At 42.6% G+C, this 21,711-nt stretch overlaps 2 protein-coding genes across 2 annotated transcripts; one reads left to right on the top strand and one right to left on the bottom strand.

Moving 5' to 3' along the window:
• Positions 1–158: 158 nt before the first annotated feature.
• Positions 159–3,684, bottom strand: LOC116779162 (uncharacterized). Its single transcript, XM_061529869.1, has 7 exons — positions 3,582–3,684; positions 2,565–2,856; positions 2,251–2,430; positions 1,845–2,169; positions 1,515–1,773; positions 1,199–1,441; positions 159–432 (listed from the first exon to the last, which is right to left on the bottom strand). The coding sequence occupies exons 2-7, from the start codon at positions 2,673–2,675 to the stop codon at positions 405–407; spliced, it is 1,146 nt and encodes a 381-aa protein (XP_061385853.1). The 5' UTR covers positions 2,676–2,856; positions 3,582–3,684; the 3' UTR covers positions 159–404.
• Positions 3,685–4,112: 428 nt separating this feature from the next.
• On the top strand, positions 4,113–21,301 carry LOC116779118 (zinc finger protein 37-like). The gene is made up of 12 exons (XM_032673296.2): positions 4,113–4,312; positions 4,436–4,873; positions 4,965–5,073; positions 5,652–5,836; positions 6,017–6,249; positions 14,549–14,744; positions 14,926–15,109; positions 15,396–15,541; positions 16,176–16,319; positions 16,664–16,755; positions 17,231–17,357; positions 19,072–21,301. The coding sequence occupies exons 2-12, from the start codon at positions 4,481–4,483 to the stop codon at positions 19,144–19,146; spliced, it is 1,884 nt and encodes a 627-aa protein (XP_032529187.2). The 5' UTR covers positions 4,113–4,312; positions 4,436–4,480; the 3' UTR covers positions 19,147–21,301.
• Positions 21,302–21,711: the final 410 nt, after the last annotated feature.

Here is a 21,711-nt window from a genome sequence, read left to right as displayed (position 1 = left end):
TAGTGTCTGTTCTTCATAATAATCATCTGTGTATCAAAAGAAATATTAGGTCTGCTATGATTTAATTGAAACTGTAGACTATTTATCACGTTTGGAACTCACCAGGAAGCTCATCATCGCTATCTAGTAATTCCACTATCTTGGCAGGTCGTGTATGCTTCATATTGTTGTTTTATATATGATTAATCATTTTAAGATTCAATAAATAACTATAATGCTTAAACACTTAATAACTGCTTTTTCTAGTTTACTTAGATATATATATAGAAGTATTATTAGAAACACCGGCAATGTTTAATATCCGATATCGATCAAGAGCAAGTTGACATTTGACAAGACAAATGTAATAGGGTATGTCCCTACCATAGATCGCTAACGGCGAAGATGACTTTACTTCTATATCATTAATTTTTTTGAGAGCGGAAGCTGGGCCTATAATCAATAAGATGTATAAAATATGGAAGCGTCTTAATGTATTGGAATGATAGTTTTATTAACATTTATTTATTTATATGTTATGTCATTTTCAGTTATTCCTTCTCACTTACTTAATTGCGCCCGCTCAGTATCAATTTTGTTTTCAATGTCTTTTTATAAACATTTCAATTTAACAAAATATCTAAATAAGTTTTATTTTTGTTTTTTATATACAAAATCTTGCGACAAATATTTACGTATATGCATGGAAAAAAAGTTTTAAAGGTATGTAATATGATAATATGCTTGTTTTTTCGTTTCACAGCATTTTAATGATAGCTTTGTTTTTCTAAAATTTTACTTTTAATTTATTTCGAGTTGAAGAAAGTAATTTTCATGTATCTTTATACACAAAGTGTTATACAAAACATAGCTGTCACGTTGTGTCACTTTCATCAACTAAGTTACAACTGGGGTAAATCTGTACAAGTAGATAACATAAAAAATATTCAATAGCAATGAGACTTTTGAATCTGGTACAAAATATGTTTATAGTTTTAGCCACACAAAAATCCGTACTAAATATAAAATATAAGAGATTGAAGTTTTGTGATTTATATATATATAAGTATATATTTTTTTTCAATTTTACAATTAGATTTAAGTACAAATTGTAATTAGGTATGTTCTACCACTATCTTTGTTTCTTTGGGTTATTAATGTGCTTTATAAGAAATAAAACTAAATTTAAATTCAATCATATTCTGGTTTTTGATTGTACCTAATGACTTCCAGCACACTGTGTTCATTTAATGCAAGTGTTTTTAATCTTCTTTTCGTGCATGGTTTATTTAATGCATACTGTATAAGTTCCTCTAGCGGTACATTTAAATATCCTTCGTAGGAGCGAGCTAGTTTGCGACATACGTTGTGTAAGAAGTTATGAGTGAACCCGTCGGGGACATGTTTCAACATTTCCTTCCATCGTATATCAGTCCACACTTTATATGGGTAAAGCTTTAGTCTGAAGTGGATAAAAAAGAATGGTATAAAAAACATTAAATAAATTAAATGAAAAGTGTGAAATATTTACATACTTTTTATATAAATGTCTTCTCAGGGTCTGTAATTCGACGTCAAATTTAACAAAAATTTGAGAATGCAATGTTACAGCCCAAAAATATTGTAAATATATATATAATTGTCCCATATCTTGTTCAAGTTTAAGCCATACTGATTTTTCTATGCTCTTGTATTTTAAATTCTCCAATGGTTCTCCAGTGTATTCGAGTAATAAATTCACAAATTTTGATGCCAATGATAGTGTCCATTTTAATTTTTTCTTTGGTGGTTTACCTAAAAGTGTGATAATTTAAATATTATAACAATAAAAATTCAATAATTGTTAAGGATTAAGAGTTTCATACCCTGATATAGTTGCAGCATCCTCTTGTATATCCCTCTGGGTTCTCTACCGAAAACTGCAGATAGATAAGGCACAGTACTTTTAGGGTTGTGGAAAAGGCAGATGTTCATAACCTTCTCTTCATGTTTAGAGTAGTTTCCCTTAACTTTATTTCCGTACCGCACAACCACATGTTTGTACACCTGATACAGATTCCTTTCGAGACCTTGAGCCAAGAAAGCTATCACGAACCGTCTCACATATTCGGCTGGTGTATTTGGGCGTTTGCATTTTGTTTTATTTCTCCATCTAGCTATGCATACCGGTTTATTGGGAACATTGAACAGCTGGGACAATATAAGAAAATTTAATGTATTAAAAAAGTATCAACTTTTATATTAAAGAAAGCGATTTCCTTTAAACTATACCTTACGAAATCGGCGCCAGTTTTGATGTATTTCGTCACTTTCGTCTTTACATATAGAATCAGTTCTGAATTTTGGTAGAGAATCATCTGTTATTTTCAATGGTCTTGTTAAACAGCTCCCTTTCTGATACCATGGTTGTTCCCAAGTTATAATCATATCATTTTGTTTACTTAATAGTATCTATTAAAAAATATATGCTTTATAAATATCAGATGTCAGAAATATAAATAAAAAAAATGGTAGTCGTCAAATTATTATTATTTTTTTGTTGTGGTATATAATATTATGATTAAGGTGATAAAAATATCAGGTACCTCCATAAATTCATCATCTTCGGCTTGAATACTTTCTAACAATATTAAAACTTTATCCATCGAAGTTGGATCTTCTACATTGACATCCTTGAACTCTTCTTCAAGATCCATTTTTAAAAATTATTTTATTCATGAATCAATTAAAAAAAAACATTTAACCACTTGTTTCAATTAAATTCTCAATTTAAGATATTAGGTCTGCTTTTTCTTGCATTTATATTAAGGCTTGTACAGTATAATCAACATATATTAGAAAGGAGATTGATAAATTTAAATTATCACCATAGTACACCTAAAAGAATAGAAATCTTTTGCTAGAGTACATAAATATTAAAAAATATATATATATTAATTTATTTATATAACATAGAAGTCTTAAAGAGAGAAGAGTCTTAAAGAGAATCTTAAAGAGAACAAAAATAGTTATGTTTGTCTCACATGTAGGAAAAGAATGAGCCCTAAGTAATCAATAAAGATGAGTAGAAGTTAATATCACAATTTTCTGCATTTTCCAAGAGCAGACTATTGATTTGCAGAAGAAATAATTACATATAAAATATGTTTCCTTAGTGGCGAACTTTGTCTATTTTCTGCCTGTCACATGTGTAGATATATATATTTAAAAAATTATGTTATAGAGAAAATAATTTGTTTCAATGAATTACTACGTACATACTACACTTTTAATCAATCTTTGGTAATGTAATTAATTTTGTTTGTATATTAAAATTGGCGACACGGTATTCCAAGATATTATGAAATTGGAGGCAAATGAAAACGAAGGAAACAACGATGTTTGTACGATGTTAATAAACGAACATTGAATATAAAAACTTTTAGCGTCTAATGGAGTTATGATAGACACACTTGCAATATAATTCGGAAAAAGATGTTAGTACAAGATCAGAGAGGGGTTTGAACTGCAGGAAATTATTGTTAAGGTTGCCACTGGGATTTTGATTATTTTAAATTTACTTGATAAGTAACTCAAAACAAATTAAGAAGAGACATACTTACTGAAAATCGATACAATAATACTTAAGGAGAAGTTAGATAGGAATATAAATATTTATTATTTTTGTCGATTTCAAACTATTGAATAGCGCGAATATGTCATTCCCATGTGTTTAAAAATGACGGATGTAATTTATAGAAGTGGTCAATATTGGTTCAAATTCTAGCTATTTCAGTCTGTAGGCTAATCAAACATAAGTATTTTGCCTATAAAATCTTCTCTTCATATTAGTTTTTTTTAGAAAAAAATCCTATATCATATATGTACAACAATATGCTCTTATTTTTATTAATAAATAGTCTTTAAATATTTTTTTTATAATTTATGAAACATAACTTATTTCTGAGAAAAATCTAATATTTGCTTTATAAACCAGACATTTAATATAAAATTAACTACATAAAACTAAATTTCGTAATTATAGAATCAAGAAGAATATTTTAAAATTATAGTATCTGATCCTATACAAGACAATTAATTTCGATGTAAAGTTTGGGTATCTATCTGTCTATATGTCACTGTCAATTCTTAGTTAATAAAGATATTGAAATAATCTTGTTATGCTTTTATTATATACTCGTCCATAGAATATAGTTAATATCTTTTAAATTTTTTCTTATAAACAAAGTAAGATGTTTTTACAATAAGTGGAAATAATAATCACAGGACTGAAATTGTAAGGATTTTACTATGTACATAACCTCGGTGAAGTTATTTACATTTTACTAAAGAGGTATTTATTTTGGACACCTTTCCATTTCTTTAATTGTAGCAAATTTATAAACAGCATATTCATTATTTCGTATGTCTATATGATTTTCATTAAAAATAATAAAAGGTTTTGTTATGTTTTCAGACAAATTAGTATTGTTGTTTTAAATGGAATAACGTATAAAGAAACATGTTCGTTTCACATGATAAGAATCCTAGTAAAAAGAAATTTCAGAAACCAAATATCCTTAGAAGAAAAGCAATAGTTAATAAGACTTCACTAGTGAAGAATAAAAAAGCAAATGACTATGGATCATCATCTGTAAAGTCATTACTGAATACATCATTTGAGCTGGACCCAAAGGATAAGGAAATAGAATTAGAAAATGTATCAAGATATCAAAATAATTGTACAGTTAGCGGACCAGTGAGATTGAAAACTGATAATTCGGCTCATTTAAACAATACTGTAGGAGAGACATCTCTACAAAATAATGTAACATTAAATGTTAATGATGATGAAGTACCCTTAACACAGTCTATCAATGTGGAATCATTTCTATTAAGTGATGTAGTGAAACAGGTAACATTATTTTGTTTCATGTTTCAATTAATTGTTCATATGTATGGGTGATAAATTGATAATTTTATTAACTAGCAACATTTTATTGCAGAATTTTCCTTTATTTAATGCGAATATATTTCAGAACAAGGATGGTAACCAGCAACAAAAATGGTGTTTAGATATCAACCGGGAATCACAGAAAATTGTGATTGAACATTGTAAGTATATGAATTTATGCATTTTCATAGACTCATGGTTGTTTGGTTTTATATATTAAAAGTATTATTTCAAGAAAAAAAAATTAATCATTACTTTGATGCCAAAACCTGTTAAATGTCTTACTTGCAGCTAACTTCTAACTTGATTTCTTTAACCCTCTTAACAAGTTAAACTAAAATCACTATCAATTTGTGCTTGGGTGTAGTGGGATCATTGTTAATAAAGTCTTATATGCATTCTAAGTATTTACCATAAGCTTTAAGGTTTTTCACAAAACTACAATAAACATTTCACAATTTGCGTTCTAAGAGATTTTAAAGATAATGAGATCTCGTCTGCCCGTGATCACAGTTGCTGCAAGGTAACCGAAATGTGGGGAGCATGTAATTAAAAATAATAAAAATAGTGCAGTAAATCCGAACAATATAAGTTTTATTTCTACATTTTAAAAATATCACTGAATACTTGAATATTTTCTAGATTGAGTATTGTTAATTTTTTTTAATGTATAGAAATATATATATATATATATATATTACATACTGGTTATATGGTTATAATAGAATTATTCTTTCAGTTGATAGTTCCCAAATGAGCGGTCTCTACCAAGAACAGAAATCAGATGTGATGAGTATGATGGTGCCATTGTCAGCTGTGTCCAGTATACAAGAGCCGCAAGTAGTTTATAATACAACGACTGCTCCTACAAATGTACAACAGATCTCTATAGAGGAGTTGACTCAAGCACCTATTAGATTTAAGGTATGAAAGTATAAACATATATATAATATAATACATATATACACTTTCAGTACTTATTAATGATACTTACATATATTGATTTTTCTTTACTTTATAAATGTTATACTATGAGTTATATGTATCGGTTTTTTTGGTTACATGTATGTATATATTTATATAATATATAGCGCTTTTTTACAGTGTGATGTATCAGATTGTAGTAAAGAGTTTATGAGCGAACAGAAATTAAATAAACACAAGAACACACACAACAAAGATGGCGCCAAAGTTCCGAGACAGATCACTGTGGGTTGTCCCGTTAAGAAGATACAAGATGGCGGCGTAGAAGAAGCTTGTGGCAGAATATTCCATGTTAGAGAGGATCTCATTAAGCATTTAAATGAAGAGCATACTATTGAAGAAGCTGTACACAGGTGAAAATTATATATTTTTTTAAATATATACGACCTCATTTCTGTTTAAAAATATTTCTATGTTTAAGTACTATTGACGTCTAAACGTTTAGTTCAAATAGCTATTAGAAATTTATTGGTATTCTAAAAGAAATACGAGAATTGTTATAAACAAATATCAATCCAATTGCTATGATGATAGGGTACCATTTTATCTGAATCTCTACATTTCTTCAAACTAACTCCATACACATGAAGTACTAGTGCACTCAAAGAAATTTTACAAAAACACATTAAACTATGAAAAGCCTTGTACATCGATAGTTTAGCAAAGTAATAGTTATACATTTAAAAAATAATACATATTTCTTTAATTCGATTACGGTCTAGCATGTAACAAGTTGAATAAAATTATATTAAAGACTTAACCTCCTTTTTTTTTTTTTTTTTTTTTTTTATGACGCAGGGAAACTCTTTTTACGAGCCGTCTCACCGGCCTTGGTGGGGCCGGAGAGGATGTGTGAAACTCGACCTGGGCAGGTCCCTACTCACTAAAACCACTGCGAAAGCCATCGGCCGCTATGTTGGTGCACCCCGGATCTGTCAGCGACAGGGCACACCAGCGACTGGCCGGTCCTGGCAAAGACCGGACTTACTCCCTCAGAGAAAGGGGGCGATCCCGGCAATTAGGACCGCCCCGACGACGCCGGGCTTTCACAGGAGCCGGGTTACCAGCCCGACCCCAGCCCGGGGCGCAGGGGCGCTATTGGAGGAGGCGTTGATATCGCCCCCGGCGCGCCCCCGTCCGTCGTCTGCGGAGGGAGGGTGCATCAGCCGCAACCTCCCGTTCCCGCTCAGATGCCTCCTTCGTGGACATGACCGTCTCACAGAAGGAGGACACCGCCATCCAGGACCTGTCACTCTCGAGCATCTTCTCCGCGACACTCGAAAGCGACAAGCCCACTCCGCCGAGTGCCGCCACAAGGTCTTGGCGCTGCGCAGCCCATCTCGGGCACACCTCGAGGGTGTGCTGGGCTGAGTCCACCGCAGCGCCGCACTCATGGCAGCCTCCTTCCGGCTCTCTCCTGGCCACCCGACACAAGTAGTCACCGAAGCAGCCGTGCCCGGTGAAAACCTGCGTCAGACGGAAAGTGAGAGGCTTGCGTTTCCGCCTCATCCAACGCTCTAGGACCGGACGGAGCGCAGCCGTTGTACGTTTACCGTACGGCTGGCCCGCCAGGTCTTCCCCCCACTCCCGCATAAGGCGCGACTCCCCCTGCCGGCGAACCGCCCGGATCTCCTCTGTCGAAGGGTTCTCTCCGAGAGCCCTCCTACCCGAGACGTAAGAGAACACCTCGGCGAGAACCGACGCCACAAGATCCCAAGGCGGATCGCCGGCAAGAGCCGTCGCTGCGGCCCAGGAGACCGTACGGTACCCCCTAACCACCCTCACCGCGGGCGCCCTTTGCGCCGAGCGCAGAAGGGCCTTGACCCCGCGGCTCATCGGGCGATCAGCCCAAACGGGAGCACCGTACGTGGCTATACTCCGACAGACCCCAGAGTATAGCCGCCTGCAAGCTGCGCTGCGACCTCCGAGGTTCGGGAGGAATTTCCCCAGCGCACCTGCCGTCCTCATGACCTTCGGCCCCAACTCTCTGAAATGGGGCACGAAGGTCCACCCTCCGTCAAGGGTGAGCCCCAGATATTTCATGGTAGGGCTCACCCTGACCCTCCCTCCTCCTATGAGGAGGGTGGCACCCGGCGGGGGTCCTTTCCGCCCAGTCCCGCGGAAGAGGAGGGCTTCGGTCTTGTCGATTCTGACCCGAAGCCCCAACCTCTCTATGCGGCTGACCACGAGAGCAGTTCCGACCTCGGCCAGCCGCGCCGCCTCCTTGTAGCTCCGTCCCCGGGATAAGACGAGGGTGTCATCAGCGTAGCATATGACACCCATCCCGGGGAGGAGGCGGCTCCGCAGGACCCAGTCATACCCGACGTTCCACAGGACAGGTCCCAATACCGAACCCTGTGGAACGCCGTTGTCGACTGTCCACCACTCTATGGACCCCCTCCGGTTCTCGACTGCCACCCTCCTCTGGGAGAGGTAGCTGCCTAACAGCCTCCTCAGATACAGGGGCACTCCGAAGTATACGAGTGCCGCCCGTATCGCGCTGTGTGGGAGGCTGTTGAAGGCGTTGGCGATGTCCAGCGACACCGCCAACACTACCTCTCCTCTGCGTTCCGCCTCTTCCGTCACCGCCCTCAGGCGTTTGAGGGCATCAACGGTCGACCGGTGGGCTCGGAACCCGAACTGGGACTCTGAAAGTCCCGGTCCCGAGCCTTCCTCCAGGTGCCGAACGAGACGGGTGGCTATAATCTTCTCAAAAGCCTTCCCCGCCTCGTTCAGCACAACCACCGGTCGCACCGCCGAAGCCGAGTCCGGAGGCCGGCTGCCTTTCGGAAGTAGGCATAGCCGGCCTTCTTTCCAGGCCCTCGGGAACTGCCCGGACCTCAGACAGAGGTCGAACAGCTCCCTGAGGGCTCCTCCGAGGTGCACCAGGGAGAGGGCCAGAACCCTCCCGTGCACCCCGTCCGGACCCGGTGCGCTCTTCTTACTCTGGAGGCGAGCCAGAATCGCCTCCATTTCAGACTCCGTGACGGTGGGCGGAACGCGGTCGCCCTCTTCCAGCGTCTGCCGAGCCATTCTGGGGGGAGTGAATCCCGCCGGGGCGTCGGGGAAGAGTTCCCCGACGATCCCCCTCAGAACAGCCGGCTGGAGCACCTCCGTGATGGGGGCCGACTGGGCGCAGATTTTGTTCCGCGCCCGCTTGTACGGTCGGCCCCAGGGGTCTCGATCGAGCCCCTCCACCAGCTCCAGCCAGGCTGCCTCTTTGGCTCGGCAGATGGCCTGCTGCAGGATCAACTTTTTCGCCACGTAGACCCTGTACAGCCGGCCATCACGCTCCTCGTCCTGGGGGCGGCGTCGCCTGCTCCGGGTGTATGCCCTCCTGGCCCCGTTGCAGGCGACCCGGAGGTCGGAAATGTGGTCCGACCACCAGTACACCGCACCCCGCGGGGGTGGACGTCCAACGGGGGGCATCGCCGCTCTGCAGATGTTATGGAGAACGTCCCCAAAGCGACTAGCCCCCTCGTCCACCCCCAACTCCTCACTACCCGGGAGACTCCAGCGGCCGACAACGGCCGCTTCCTCAGCCAGTTCCCGGTTGAGCCTTGACAGGGCCCAACGCGGGAACCGACTTCTCTCCCGGGACGACGAGGAACTCGACGCTGGACTCCGGCGACCGGCAGGAGTGGCAGACACTTCGAACCGTATGTAGCGGTGGTCCGAAAGCGTCTCCACTCCTTTTTTTTTTTTTTTTTTTGTTGACGGGGGGAAATCTTCGTAAGACTTCCGGCCGCGTGGGGGGACGCGACCGGGGCATGTGGGATTCTTACCCACTAAAACCCCCCGATGTCCTCTTCCTGCGCTATCGCGGGGGACGTGGGAACTGTTTAACTACCACGACCCCGCAGCGCTTGCCTCTCCCGGCTTCGTCCGGGCTTGGCTCTGCCCAGTGCGGCGGCTCACATGCCGCCGCTTGCCACTCCGAGAGCTCCCCGGACATTGGGGAGCTTGCTTCTCGGGCCCTCTTGATGTGAGCGGCGATCCCCCGATCGCCGCCCACGGGCTAGGCGTCCAATTCCATGGCAGGCGGGGCGGGAACCGCCCCTCCTCCGCCATTGGCCTTGGGCTTTTTAGTCCGGGCCTTCCTTGGCGCCCTTCTCGATTCGGCTGTCGTGCCGGGGAGAGACGGCCTTGCAACGCAGCCGCTTGCCCCCAGCACGTGTGCCCTCTCTGTTTTGCCGGCAGCCTCGCACATGAAGCAGTTTGGCGCTGCCTCGCACTCAGCCGCCTTGTGACCCGAAGTCCCGCACCGGAAACATCTCCGGCTACGGTCCTCCGGGTGCTGGCACTTCGCCGCCACGTGGCCGGTGTCAAAACAGCGGAAGCAGCGCCTAGGCCTCGCGGCCAGCAGCACCACCCTCGCCGACACCCAGCCGACCATCAGCCGCCCGGAGCTGGTGAGCTTCTTGGCGGCTGCGACCGGGACGCGCATCCATACGGACGCATCGCCCCGTGGCCCGACCACCAGTTTACCCGCCCGAATGTCCCCGACCGAGCACCCTCCTTCCTTTGCGACCGCTTGGATGACGTCGGCGGTCGCTACGGATTCGTCCAGCCCGGCGATGCGGATCTCCGCACTCCGAACCGGGCGGGCGACTTTCACTACGTCTGAGGGCAGGACGGACCTCAGCCGCTCAGCGAAGGCGTCCGCCTTTTCCTGCGCTCCCTCACCGTCGATGGTGAGGACGCGCGCACCAGTTTCAGCTAATCGGAAACCGAGCCTGGGGATGCCGAGTTCCCCCAGGTCGATCGCCGCCTTAGCCTGCGTCAGCAAGCCGACGTATGTCACCCCCTTCTCCGCGGCGTCCGCTGCTAAGGTGAGCGTGACTGCCGCGGTGGTCGGTGAACGGAGCTTCACCTTCCTCTTCCTCTTTTTCTTCTTCTTCTTCGGGGTGGCTTTAGCTGGAGTAGCCACCCCCTCCTTCTTCTTGTCCGCCGCCTTTTGTGGCCCAACTGTAGTGTGAAGGCCCTCGGCGGAAGAGGCACTTTCAGTAGCCCCTTCTTTCCTCTGCGCCGCCTCTTGAGCGGCCATAGATGGCCGCTTCGATTTTCGCCTCTTGTCGGCTAGCGCAGGCGGTGTCGTTGTGACGGCAGCGGAGCTCGGTATGTCCGCCGCCACATCTGCGTAGGTCGGGCGAGCTGTTGCCTTTTGGGGCTTTGAGCTCTTCCTCTTCGACTTCGATCCCTCAACTGGCGACGAATCGATCCTCTCCGCCGCCAGGGGTGGGCGCAGTCGAGGCACCGGCAGAAGGCGGTCCTCGAGCCCGGCCAGTCGTGCATTCAGAACAGTTCCGAAAGACTCAAGACTACTCCGCGACACCTCCTCTACGAGCTGGCGCATGTCTTTCTCGCCCGGGCGATAGGCCTGTCGGCGCATCTCCTCCATCTCTCGGCGCAGTTCCGCCACCTGTGCGAGGAGTCGCGCATTTTGGGCCTCCAGCCTCGCCATCTCTTCCGACATGGTGCGCCCTCTCATCTCCGAGACGGCCACCCTTATGTTGGCTACCGCCTCTTTTAGGCATCGCGTGAAGGTCGGGCACCCCGTCGTCATCTGGTTTCCTCTTGCGAGGTTTCTCCGTTCCGGTGTTGGACTCCCCGGACTCCAGTGACATAACACTGTAGACCGAGGAGTCGGAGAGGTCATCATCGCTGTCTCTCTCCCTGTCAAATCCGGTTGGTAGCCGCGTGAGCAGTACGCGTGGTATGCGTGTCGCAGCCCCAAGCCTCACCTCGCGTTCGAGTTGAACGCTAGCGAGGTCCTCCTCATCAGTTTGTAAGTCCGGTCTCGACGCAGTAAGGTGCGCCGAGCCCGGCCTACTCGTCAAAGCCGAATCGTTATGCAGATCAGAATCCGTTAAAACATTGCCAAGTTCGTAGGTTTCCGTAACCTCTCCTCCCATCGCACTGTTGGCACCCCCCGTATACGCGGGCCGATCCCCCGCCGAAGCGGGAGTGTGGGATTCCCCAGCATTAATGCCGGGACCCACCCGGGGACTATTTTTGACAATACGACTTTCCATTTTGTTTTTGACCCTTTGAGGTAGGGCCAGACCTGGTGCCCTTGGGACGAGCCGCCTGCTCGCCATGCATCCCAAGGCCGGGCACCAGAACCAAAGATTAGGGGCCGTATAAGCCCATCCATCACACATTCACAAGCCTTTCATTCTATGGGCTGTTCCCCCAGCCCGGACCAAGACCCCAAAACGAGGTCCAGATCCCCCTCCCCGTGACTGACTGCACCGGAAAAGCCGGTGGGCGATGGGGTCGTCACGTCCCGACGCCGAAGCGTCTCCACTCCTGCCTCAACCCTCCATCCCTCCACTCTGCGTGCGATGGTCGGAGTGGCGAACGAGACGTCCACCACTGAACCTCCCAACCGTCGCACGCACGTCTGGACTGTCCCCGTGTTGAGTAGGGACAGCCCGGCAGTTAGCGCCCATTCCTCCAGCTCCCTCCCTCTGGGTGTTGTGAGGGGATTTCCCCACGCCGTGGACTTGGCGTTGAGGTCCCCCATCACAACCACCTGTAGAGGCGCTAACTGCCCTACCACCGGCCCGAGAGAGTCGAGAAATCTCTCAAAGGCCGGCAGGTCGCGGTTAGGAGAGAAATATACCCCGACTATGGCAATCTCCCCCCGAACCGCCGCCACATACCCATGGCCCCTCGCCTTGACTGCGAGGGGGGGCACGGCGCCCGGCCGCGTGACGATCGCCACGGAGCCGCCCGTGTCTCCCGCCCAATGAGGTAGGGCAGGGACATAGTACGGCTCCGCTATGACCGCCACGTCAACAGCCCACTCCACCATGGACTGCAGGAAGAGGTCCTGAGCCCCGGCGGAGTGGTTCCCGTTGGCCTGCAGGAAACTGAGATGTCCGGCCATTATTCGGACATCTCAGCTCCCGACGCCCGCCTCGAAACCCCCGCCCTTTGTGGCTGGGCCGGGAGTTTCCCACGGGTGGATGGGGGGCGGCACGAATGACCCCCCATAACATGGTCCGCCGGCTTGCTCGCGTCAGCGCACACAGCGCAGCGCGGTGACGCAGAGCACTGGGCGGACTTGTGGCCCTCCTTGCCGCAGCGGTAGCACAAACCGCTGCGGTCTTTTGGACTGGGGCACGCGGCCGCGACGTGCCCCGTTCCCAAGCACTTGAAGCAGTGCTTGGGTCGTGCCTCCATGTGCGAGAGCCGCACCTGGCTCCACCCGACTGACAGGCTGCCCAGCTGCAGCAGCTTTTTAGCCGCCGTAGCCGGCACCTCCACCAGGGCGGAGCCTGTGCCGCGAGGCCCAGGTCGCACGCTACGAACCCTGACCTGGGCCTCGGTGCAGCACCCCTCCTGCGCGACCGCGGCTATCAGCCGGTCCGCGGTCGTCGCGTCGTTGAGGCCCGTTACTCTTACGTCCGTGAATTTCACGGGCCTCGACACCTCCGCCTCCTCCGCCAGCACAGACTTCAGCTTAGCGGCCAAAGCGTCGGCTTTGTCCGCGCTGGCTGAGCCGGGCACCTCGATGATGCGGGCCCCTGTTGCCGATGAACGGATTTTCAGGGGCCCGATACCCAGCTCCTTCGTATTTACCTCCCTCTCGGCCCTTAAGAGGACCGACAAGTAGGTCGCCCCCTTAGCCGCTGCTTCAGGCCGTAACTTCAACATTACGGCCTGTGAGCGTGGGAGCGCCACTTTCTTGGGGCCCTCCTTAGGGCCCGCCTTCTTTTTTGGTTGTGGCGCCGGTGTTTTGGGTACCGGCACCACTTCCTTCTTTTTGGGGGCCTTGCGGCGGACCACCTCCGTCCACCCCGCCGCAACGGCCCCGGCCCCGGCAGTTATCGCCTCAGCCCTTCCACCGGAGGTGGATGGACCGAAGGCGGTCCAGGCAACCTCCTTCCCCCCCTTTGATTTCTTGGCCTTCCCCTTGGAGGGCGCAGGGAGGGAAGGGAAATCATCCTCTGACACTAATATTACCGGTGCCGGTGACGCCGGTAAAGGGGCTGAGGATTTGGCCCCTCTTTTTATGGCCGCCTGGCGGATCGCCGCTCTGGCAGCCACGGCGACGGCCGAGTTATCTCCCGCCAGGGGGGGGCGGGCGACCTCTTCCCGCCTAAGCCGGGACTCCAACGCGGTCAGCCGTCCATCCACCAGGTTGCCCACCAACCTGGCGATGTTTGCTTCAAGCGCCTGAAGCTGGTCCTGGCCGACCGGCCCACCTGCCTTAACCGCCGCCGCCCTCTCCCTCATCATCTCCTCGTATTGGAGACGGTGAGCGCGTACCTCTTCTTTGAGACCCGCGTTCTCCCTCTGGAGCCGACCAATGTCGGCTCTGAGGCGGTGGGTCTCTTCAGCCTCGGTGCGCGATACGAGCGCATCCAGGGACTCCCTCAGGAAGGCAGAGGCCTTCATAATTCGGGACGAGTAGCCCCCTTTGAGGTTTCTACTCTTTCCCACCAACTCTTTGATAAGGTCGAGGCTTTTCTCGGCCTCGACCTTTATCGCCTCCGCCCCCATTGCTTGCAGGTCCAAAGGGACCTCCCTCCCCTTCCCCTTCGCCTTCCCACCCCCAAGACTTAACCTCCTTGATCATACAAGTTTTTTTTTAAATTCATAACAGAACACTGTTTCTAATATAACATGCAATATTGTCAGATGTCCGGAGTGCGGTCGTCGTTTCTTCTGGGCGTCGGGTCTCCGTGCGCATGTGCGCGCTCACTCCGTCCGCGCCGGTCGCGCTGTGCTCGCGTGTCCGTGGCCGGGCTGCACGCGTGTCTTCAGACAACCCTGCCGGTTGAGGGAACACGCGCGCGCTCACACCGGGGACAAGCCGTACCCTTGTGACTACCCGGTTAATAGTTATATGTTATTATAAGTCAAGCAAAAGGTTTAAGAATCATATCTTTTTGGTATATTTTTATTGTTATCAATAAAAGTATAGATAAAGCCAAAAATAATTATTAGATTTCTAACGAATAACATCACGAGCTATAAAAATATGAGTATTAATATTAAAAATTATTATTATCCAGAACTGCGGCTGGTCGTTCCGTACGGCCAGTAAATTAGTCCGTCACGCTCGTAGACACACGGGCGAGCGTCGCCACGTGTGCGGGGCGTGCGGGAGAGCGTTCCTCAGGCGGGAACACCTGCGGGACCACGCGGCCAGGCATCACGCGCCGCAAGCGAGACGGACACACGCCTGTCCGCACGCCGGTATCAATACACACACAAACATATATATATAGATATACACACGTACATAGCGTCTCTCTCTCTCACACACACACACACACACACACATAAACATATACACAAAATCATGTTCAAGATCGGAACTCATGGTATGATGCTGATGTGGATATAAATAATAAACTTATACATACTACATACACTTATGTATTAATTGTCTGCATGTAGTATGTGACACTGACACATTATATACTCATTAATACGTATATTTTTTTTTAATATGGACTAATATTTTTCCTTTTATTTCCAGATTGCCAGCAAAGCTTTACAAACATGAGCTCGCTGTATATTCACATGAAGAAGGTGCACAAGAAGGATGAGAGTGAAACACCACAAGTTGTCCAAACTGTTGAAAACGAGGAAACACAGAATGTAGAGACGGAAAACCTGTTTATGGTAAGAATATATATATATATATGTTTATGTGAAAGGTGACAAACGAGCAGACTACCTACTCGATGGGCAGTAGTGACCGTCGCCCATGGACATCCGCAACATAGATGTTGAGGATTTGTGGCCAACCTTGATTATTGAGGAAAGGGAGGGGTGGGAATAAGGAAATGGCAGGAAAAGGTGGGAACGGGGAAAGGGCTACCGGCTCTCTCACTCATCGGACGAAACGCACCCACTAAAAGCTACTTCACGCCATCTTCTGTGAGAGGGTGGTACTTCCCTGATCGAGCCGGCCCATATTCGAGTTGCTAAAATAAATATTAAATGTCAACAACATTGAACACAAAACGAATGAAAAAAATACGACTTTATATATATAGTTATATAGAGTATAGTGTTTAGAGAATATAGTTTATATTAAGTTTCATTTACTAGAGTAATTAGTCAGAACTTAATAGAACATTTTTTTTTTGCTCTTACAGACAGTTATGCTTATAAAATTAGGAATTAAAGTTATAGTTTGAACCTAATTAAATGAAATTTATATGAAAAATAATTAATATACCACCAAATTTGTATGCCATAGAAAACTGTAATTCCAATATAAAGGTTATCTAATATAATGCATGTATCTTAGGTGAGTCTGTTGGAGCCGAGTGAAACCAACAGTACGGAGGAACAGGTCCCTGTAGAGGAAGGACATTCAGCTCGCACTCACTGCACCTGGCCTCTACCACCACGCACTGAATACAATGATGCTTATGTACTGGAAGATGTTCAGGTATTGATGATATTATGACAAGGATCATCCTATAGTTGCCAATTATATTGAACAATTCTTAAACAACCTGCAAGCAGATTTACAGATATCAGTCAAGGATATTAGAACTGAGACTGTCACTGTTGTCAGTAATAAGACAAGTAGGGGACGTGATAAGGATCTTCTTATAATTGCCAAGCAAATTGCACAATTTTTAAACAATTTGCAATCAGATTGTATCGAGATCAGGTCAGGATATTAGGATAGACAGTGTAGTTGTCAATGTCATTAGCGAAATGAAATTTAAAATTCTTATAATTTATAAAATTATAATGTGATAGGATTTTTATTTTTTTATTTGTAAGGTGGAGCAATCAGAAGCTTCGGAGAGTAACATCTACACAGTGAGAAGTGATCTCTTCCTGCATGGAAATCTACTTCACAACGAAGACAGCGAGTAAGTTTTAATTTGTATGAGATATGTAGTATTACAAATAACTTTTTGGGTGATAATTTCTGATTATGCAAATGTTTTAATATTTAAATGAAACTGATATATTTCGGATATACTACGCGAACACTATCATCTCGTCTGCCCGTGGTCACGGTTGTTGAAAAGTAACCGAAACGCCAGGATTACGTAGTTTTAAAATAATAAAATTCGCGTAGTAAATCTGAAATATATTAGTTTCATTGAAATCAATAAAACTCGCAAAAGTCTTAGATCTCATTATGTTTTAATATGTTTGCTCAGTATTAACTGTTCAAAAATTGGATTTTGTCCACTTTTTATGGACCATAGAGTGTCCAATAATGTTATAGAGGTGACATTTTGGTTTCTGATATGTCTAGTCTTACTATAAATTTGAATGTTTTTTACCTTCAATGATTTTTTTAAGGTTTTATATTCAATATGCTTTTACTATTTCCAGACAGATGTCGACATGCGTGCACGTGTCAGAGTGTCAGGGCGAGGGCGACGGGGGGGAGAGAGCCGCGGATGGACTTTCCTTGGACGCTGATCTACTGTTAGACGCACCATCCGTTCATCTTGATCAGGTCAGTTATATATATATATATATATTAGGAATATATTAGGGAATCGTCTGTTTACAGACTTAAATTATCCTTAATAATAAAAATGAATTTAAATTAGGACTCATAATATAAACATAATTAATATATAAGCATAACTCACAAGTAAAATTACTGTGACAGTAATAAAAAACCTTAAAGCGACCGTTATTAAGAAGTATCAGTTACATTACAGTCAACAGATGGCGTTAGTGTTGTTTGTAAATTACATGTAACTTAGCTAATACTATTATACAAGTAAATGGGAATAGAAGCATATATAAGGGAAGACAAATGTTTTGTGCTGTATATGTATTTATTAAACGATGCAATAGTTTGAAATTTTTGTTTAAGTTCACTGCATGCGCAATATGTAGGAGTTATATGTATAATGGTAAAAGTAGTATATAAGGGACATCAAAAATACTATGTAACATACTGAGAGTATCTTTATAGTTATAAACATTCATTTCTCTTTGTACATTTTAAGTCTTCTTACGAAGGTCACTTATAAGGGTGTATCAGACATCTCATGACTATACAGGGGGATGCTATTGATTGTTAGATTTTATGTATAAAGTATATGTATTTGTCAGGGGCGTGCGCTGAGATATCGGGTAGGGCAAGCGCATATGTTTGAAAAAAAAACAATTTTCATCATAATTTCCTTCTCTGAAACATTGATAATATTCGCGCATATAGTTACAGTAGTCCGAACCGAACTATTATCTGTGTATACATTTTTTTTAATACTATAAACTACCTCTGAGCCACGAAACTACTTTACGATACTTACGAAACGATTACGATCTGTTCATCACCGCTTTACGAAAGTTACTTAAATCGGAATATCCAGTGCAGATCCAAACATTGTTATTATTATTAGTTGAAAATGCATAAAATTACCTTTTTTTAATTAAATCTAAACAGGTCACACACCTTCCCTTTGTAATTATTTTAATTTTATCATCAAACGACACAATTGAAAATGTACTCGTAATTAATTTCGTTAACCACACATCACGATACAATAATGACAAAATGGCGAAAAAAGTATTTGAACAACATACCAACAAATTAAATAGTCCCTTTTCATTTGACAGTTTCTATGACGTCTTAAACGAGTGGAGTTAAGGAAGCAGTGCCTCTCGAACACTTACACATGCATAGTTTTTCACACACACATGCAAATATTTCCTGTACACAACACGAGATTTGTAGGCCGTCCTTGAGATTATTTGTATGGAATATATCGCCGAGTAGTTTTGCCTACCGCCGCTCCGGCTGGGAGGCGGCGCTAGCATCTAGCAGCGGCCGATCGAGCATGTTAGTTTTTACGTTGACAGATGGCACTTCTAATAATTTTACCAAATCGTGAATCCAATGACATTTTAAATGTCTGTGAACATTCGTATTCCGTAACGTACCTATTATTAAAAGTATGTAAGTAAGAATTAGACAACGTAGGTTCAGTTGTTGTGTGGGTAGGGTAAGCCGTGCTTATTTGCATCTATGGTGTGCACGCCGGTGGTATTTATTTATGTTATTTAATTCTCCCGTTTTGTCAAAAATAAATCTGCATATTCTACATCAGTGGTAAATATTTTTGAATGAATGTAACAGATCATTTTAAATAAGGAATTATAAATTTTCCATATTAACAATGTGAGGTAAGAACGACATATTTTATTATTTCCAGGAGGAGCTGTACACTGACGCGGTCGACGAGTCTCCTTTTCGAGTGTTTTTCCTCAGCGGCGAGGAGCTGGTTTAAGATTACGTGGAATATAATTTATATCACTCTGAGTGATAATTTATCGTGCAAGTCATCTTGTCTGAGACCAGCTACTTACAACATCGTATGTAGCGTAACGTTTTATGCTTTAGTTTATTTCGGAAGTTTCCATGTTGCCTGTACTGGTATGTTTTAGGATATTTGATAAATTTCTATATGTCAAAGTTAATTTGTTGTTCTAGTAGAGATTGGAAATCACATTTCAAAATTATTATCATAGATGATTTTATTATTCTTACGATACTCAATTATATTTTAATATTATTTAGATGAATTGTATCTCGTCTGCTGAAAGCGACCTCTTGCGGCTTTAACTGGCACTGTTTTGTTCCAGTAAAGTTAGTTTGTAGCTAGTATTTAGTTTATTATTAAAAAATAATGCCAAATTTTTTGCGCAAAACGATCTTAATATTATATAAAATTTACAATTAGATTAAATTGGTTTAGGTTTTAGTCTAACAATTGTTACTTCAGGCTTTATTTTTCTTAATGTATCGTAGTTGTTAATAATTTTTGCCTTCTTAAGCTGTGTAGCTGTTTTAAACGGTTGTTAGAAATTTTATTCCTGCAATATATTTGTTTTAGATTAAACAAACAACGGTACAAATGTCTGTGCATATACAAAATTTATGAATTAACGAATTTATGGTGCAATAACATTAGCTTTTGGTTATTTATTTAATGGTAAAATTTTTACAGTTCTTGCGTTTTAATTATTTATACTTAATAAGATATAAAACATCACAACTAAAGTGTCTATGTATATGATTTTTTTTTTAATTAACGTATTTAGGCTAAAAGTCGTTAAAGATTTAAAAAAATCACAATAATAATTTATGTAGGTTTTAATACATACATACATACATACATACAGACATAATTACAATAATAAGCGCAAATTATTTGTTATACAAAAACCGGCACACTTAATTAATTTCTATACCAACTAATTAAGTTTTGTCACATTTTATTTTAATAGCTGAATTAAAATGGTATACATTAAATAAATAAACAATATATGCTTCACTAACTTAGGACGACCGTTGCCTTTTTAAATTAATATAATTAAAAAAAAAAAACTCCATCACTTATTCTAACTGTACTTATTGCTTGATAGCGTTTTTATTAAATATATTTTTTAAGAGGACTACACTTCTTGTTTGAGGAAGCCAAGAGTATATGATCTCGAGATGCCTTCTAAATTATATAATATATTGTTCTTATATATGTGATAACGATTTTGATATTTGTACAATATGTTGATATAAGTTATATTTTAGAGGTAAAAGTAGGCTCAGAACGAATTTGGATCGTTTTTTTTTTTTGACGTGTCAAACCCATTTACGCGGGAAAGCCGCCATCTTTTTAAACATAGCATTTTTACGTCAAATTACACGTTCGACTTATTCTGTCCTTTGATCGCGAATTCTTATATTAAATTAAGATAACATATTAGTTTTTTATAACTGAGAGCATATCTTTCGTAGTACGGGGGCGTCACAGTCAATATAGTCACGAAACGTCCGCAATCCGATCGATGCCTGTCTATTGTATGTGTAGTTACTTGGTTAGTTTTTAATTATATTGTAAATAAGAAAATATATTTTTGGATACACTGTGGTGAGATGCATATTTTTTGAGACTGTTATCCAAAATCATTTTTTTTTTGTTAAAAATATTATCTAAAGTTATGTTGAGCTCTTTATTTGATGTTGTAAAAAATTTTTTATTCATTCCGTCATGGTAATTTTTTATTACTAATATTTGAAAGAAAAAGTGGGATAAAAAAAAAATATATATTTTTTTTTAATACATCGATGCGATGAATAGTATTTGCGGCGATATTTGATATAAAAAAAAAATGTCAAATAAGGAGCTGCAAAATGAAATTCTAAATTATATTTATTGATAAGTTTTATTTAAGTTGTTGCTATATATATATATATATATAATTTTTTTTTATTTTATGTAATTTGTATAACGTTATACAACACCCGCACGGTATGAGTACAGCGCTAAGTCAATATTAAAATTAATCACATATCATATTTAGTTTTGTTATTAATTATATTTCAATTGGTTGCTTTGTGTTTATTAAAATTTTGCTTTATTATAGTAATAAATGTTTTGTATAGCCACGTGTTTTATTTAATAAGTAAACTTAAGGGGCGAAATGAAATTTATGTTTGAACACTTCAGGTATATTTCCACACAAACCATCCTGTATATAGTACTCTAAGAAACAACAAACATTTTCATTCTACCTTCAAAATTCCATTTCCTTTCGAAAACTGGAGGAAGGAAATGACCATACATCAGTCTTATTATATAATTCTATGGAATGAATTTAATAATTCCATAGATTTATATTTAAATGTCATTTAATGTCTATGAGGCAGGGTTAGTGTACGGTGTTGCTTTGATCGAGCTATGAATGGGCTATGAACTTTTAGACCAACAAAATTCCTGGTGACGTTTAACTTTCTTTGATCTCGTTTTAAAGTACAAAAGGACGAATATATGTACATCAGAATTAATTGAAGT

This window comes from Danaus plexippus, chromosome 6, assembly GCF_018135715.1.
Source record: "Danaus plexippus chromosome 6, MEX_DaPlex, whole genome shotgun sequence".
In the NCBI taxonomy this organism is placed as follows: Eukaryota; Metazoa; Arthropoda; class Insecta; order Lepidoptera; family Nymphalidae; genus Danaus; species Danaus plexippus.
Note: the sequence above shows the minus strand (reverse complement) of the source record. Positions and strands in the feature narration are given on the sequence as shown.

Excerpts from the sequence above, each read along its gene's own strand:
- LOC116779162 (XM_061529869.1), bottom strand. The coding sequence starts at position 2,675 with ATGGATCTTGAAGAAGAGTTCAAGGATGTCAATGTAGAAGATCCAACT. Across the intron at positions 2,170-2,250 it reads ACTGGCGCCGATTTCGTAAG|CTGTTCAATGTTCCCAATAA; the intron begins GTATAGTTTAAA and ends ATATTGTCCCAG. Across the intron at positions 1,774-1,844 it reads GATGCTGCAACTATATCAGG|GTAAACCACCAAAGAAAAAA; the intron begins GTATGAAACTCT and ends TCACACTTTTAG.
- LOC116779118 (XM_032673296.2), top strand. The coding sequence starts at position 4,481 with ATGTTCGTTTCACATGATAAGAATCCTAGTAAAAAGAAATTTCAGAAA. Across the intron at positions 4,874-4,964 it reads TAAGTGATGTAGTGAAACAG|AATTTTCCTTTATTTAATGC; the intron begins GTAACATTATTT and ends ATTTTATTGCAG. Across the intron at positions 16,756-17,230 it reads CTTCACAACGAAGACAGCGA|ACAGATGTCGACATGCGTGC; the intron begins GTAAGTTTTAAT and ends TACTATTTCCAG.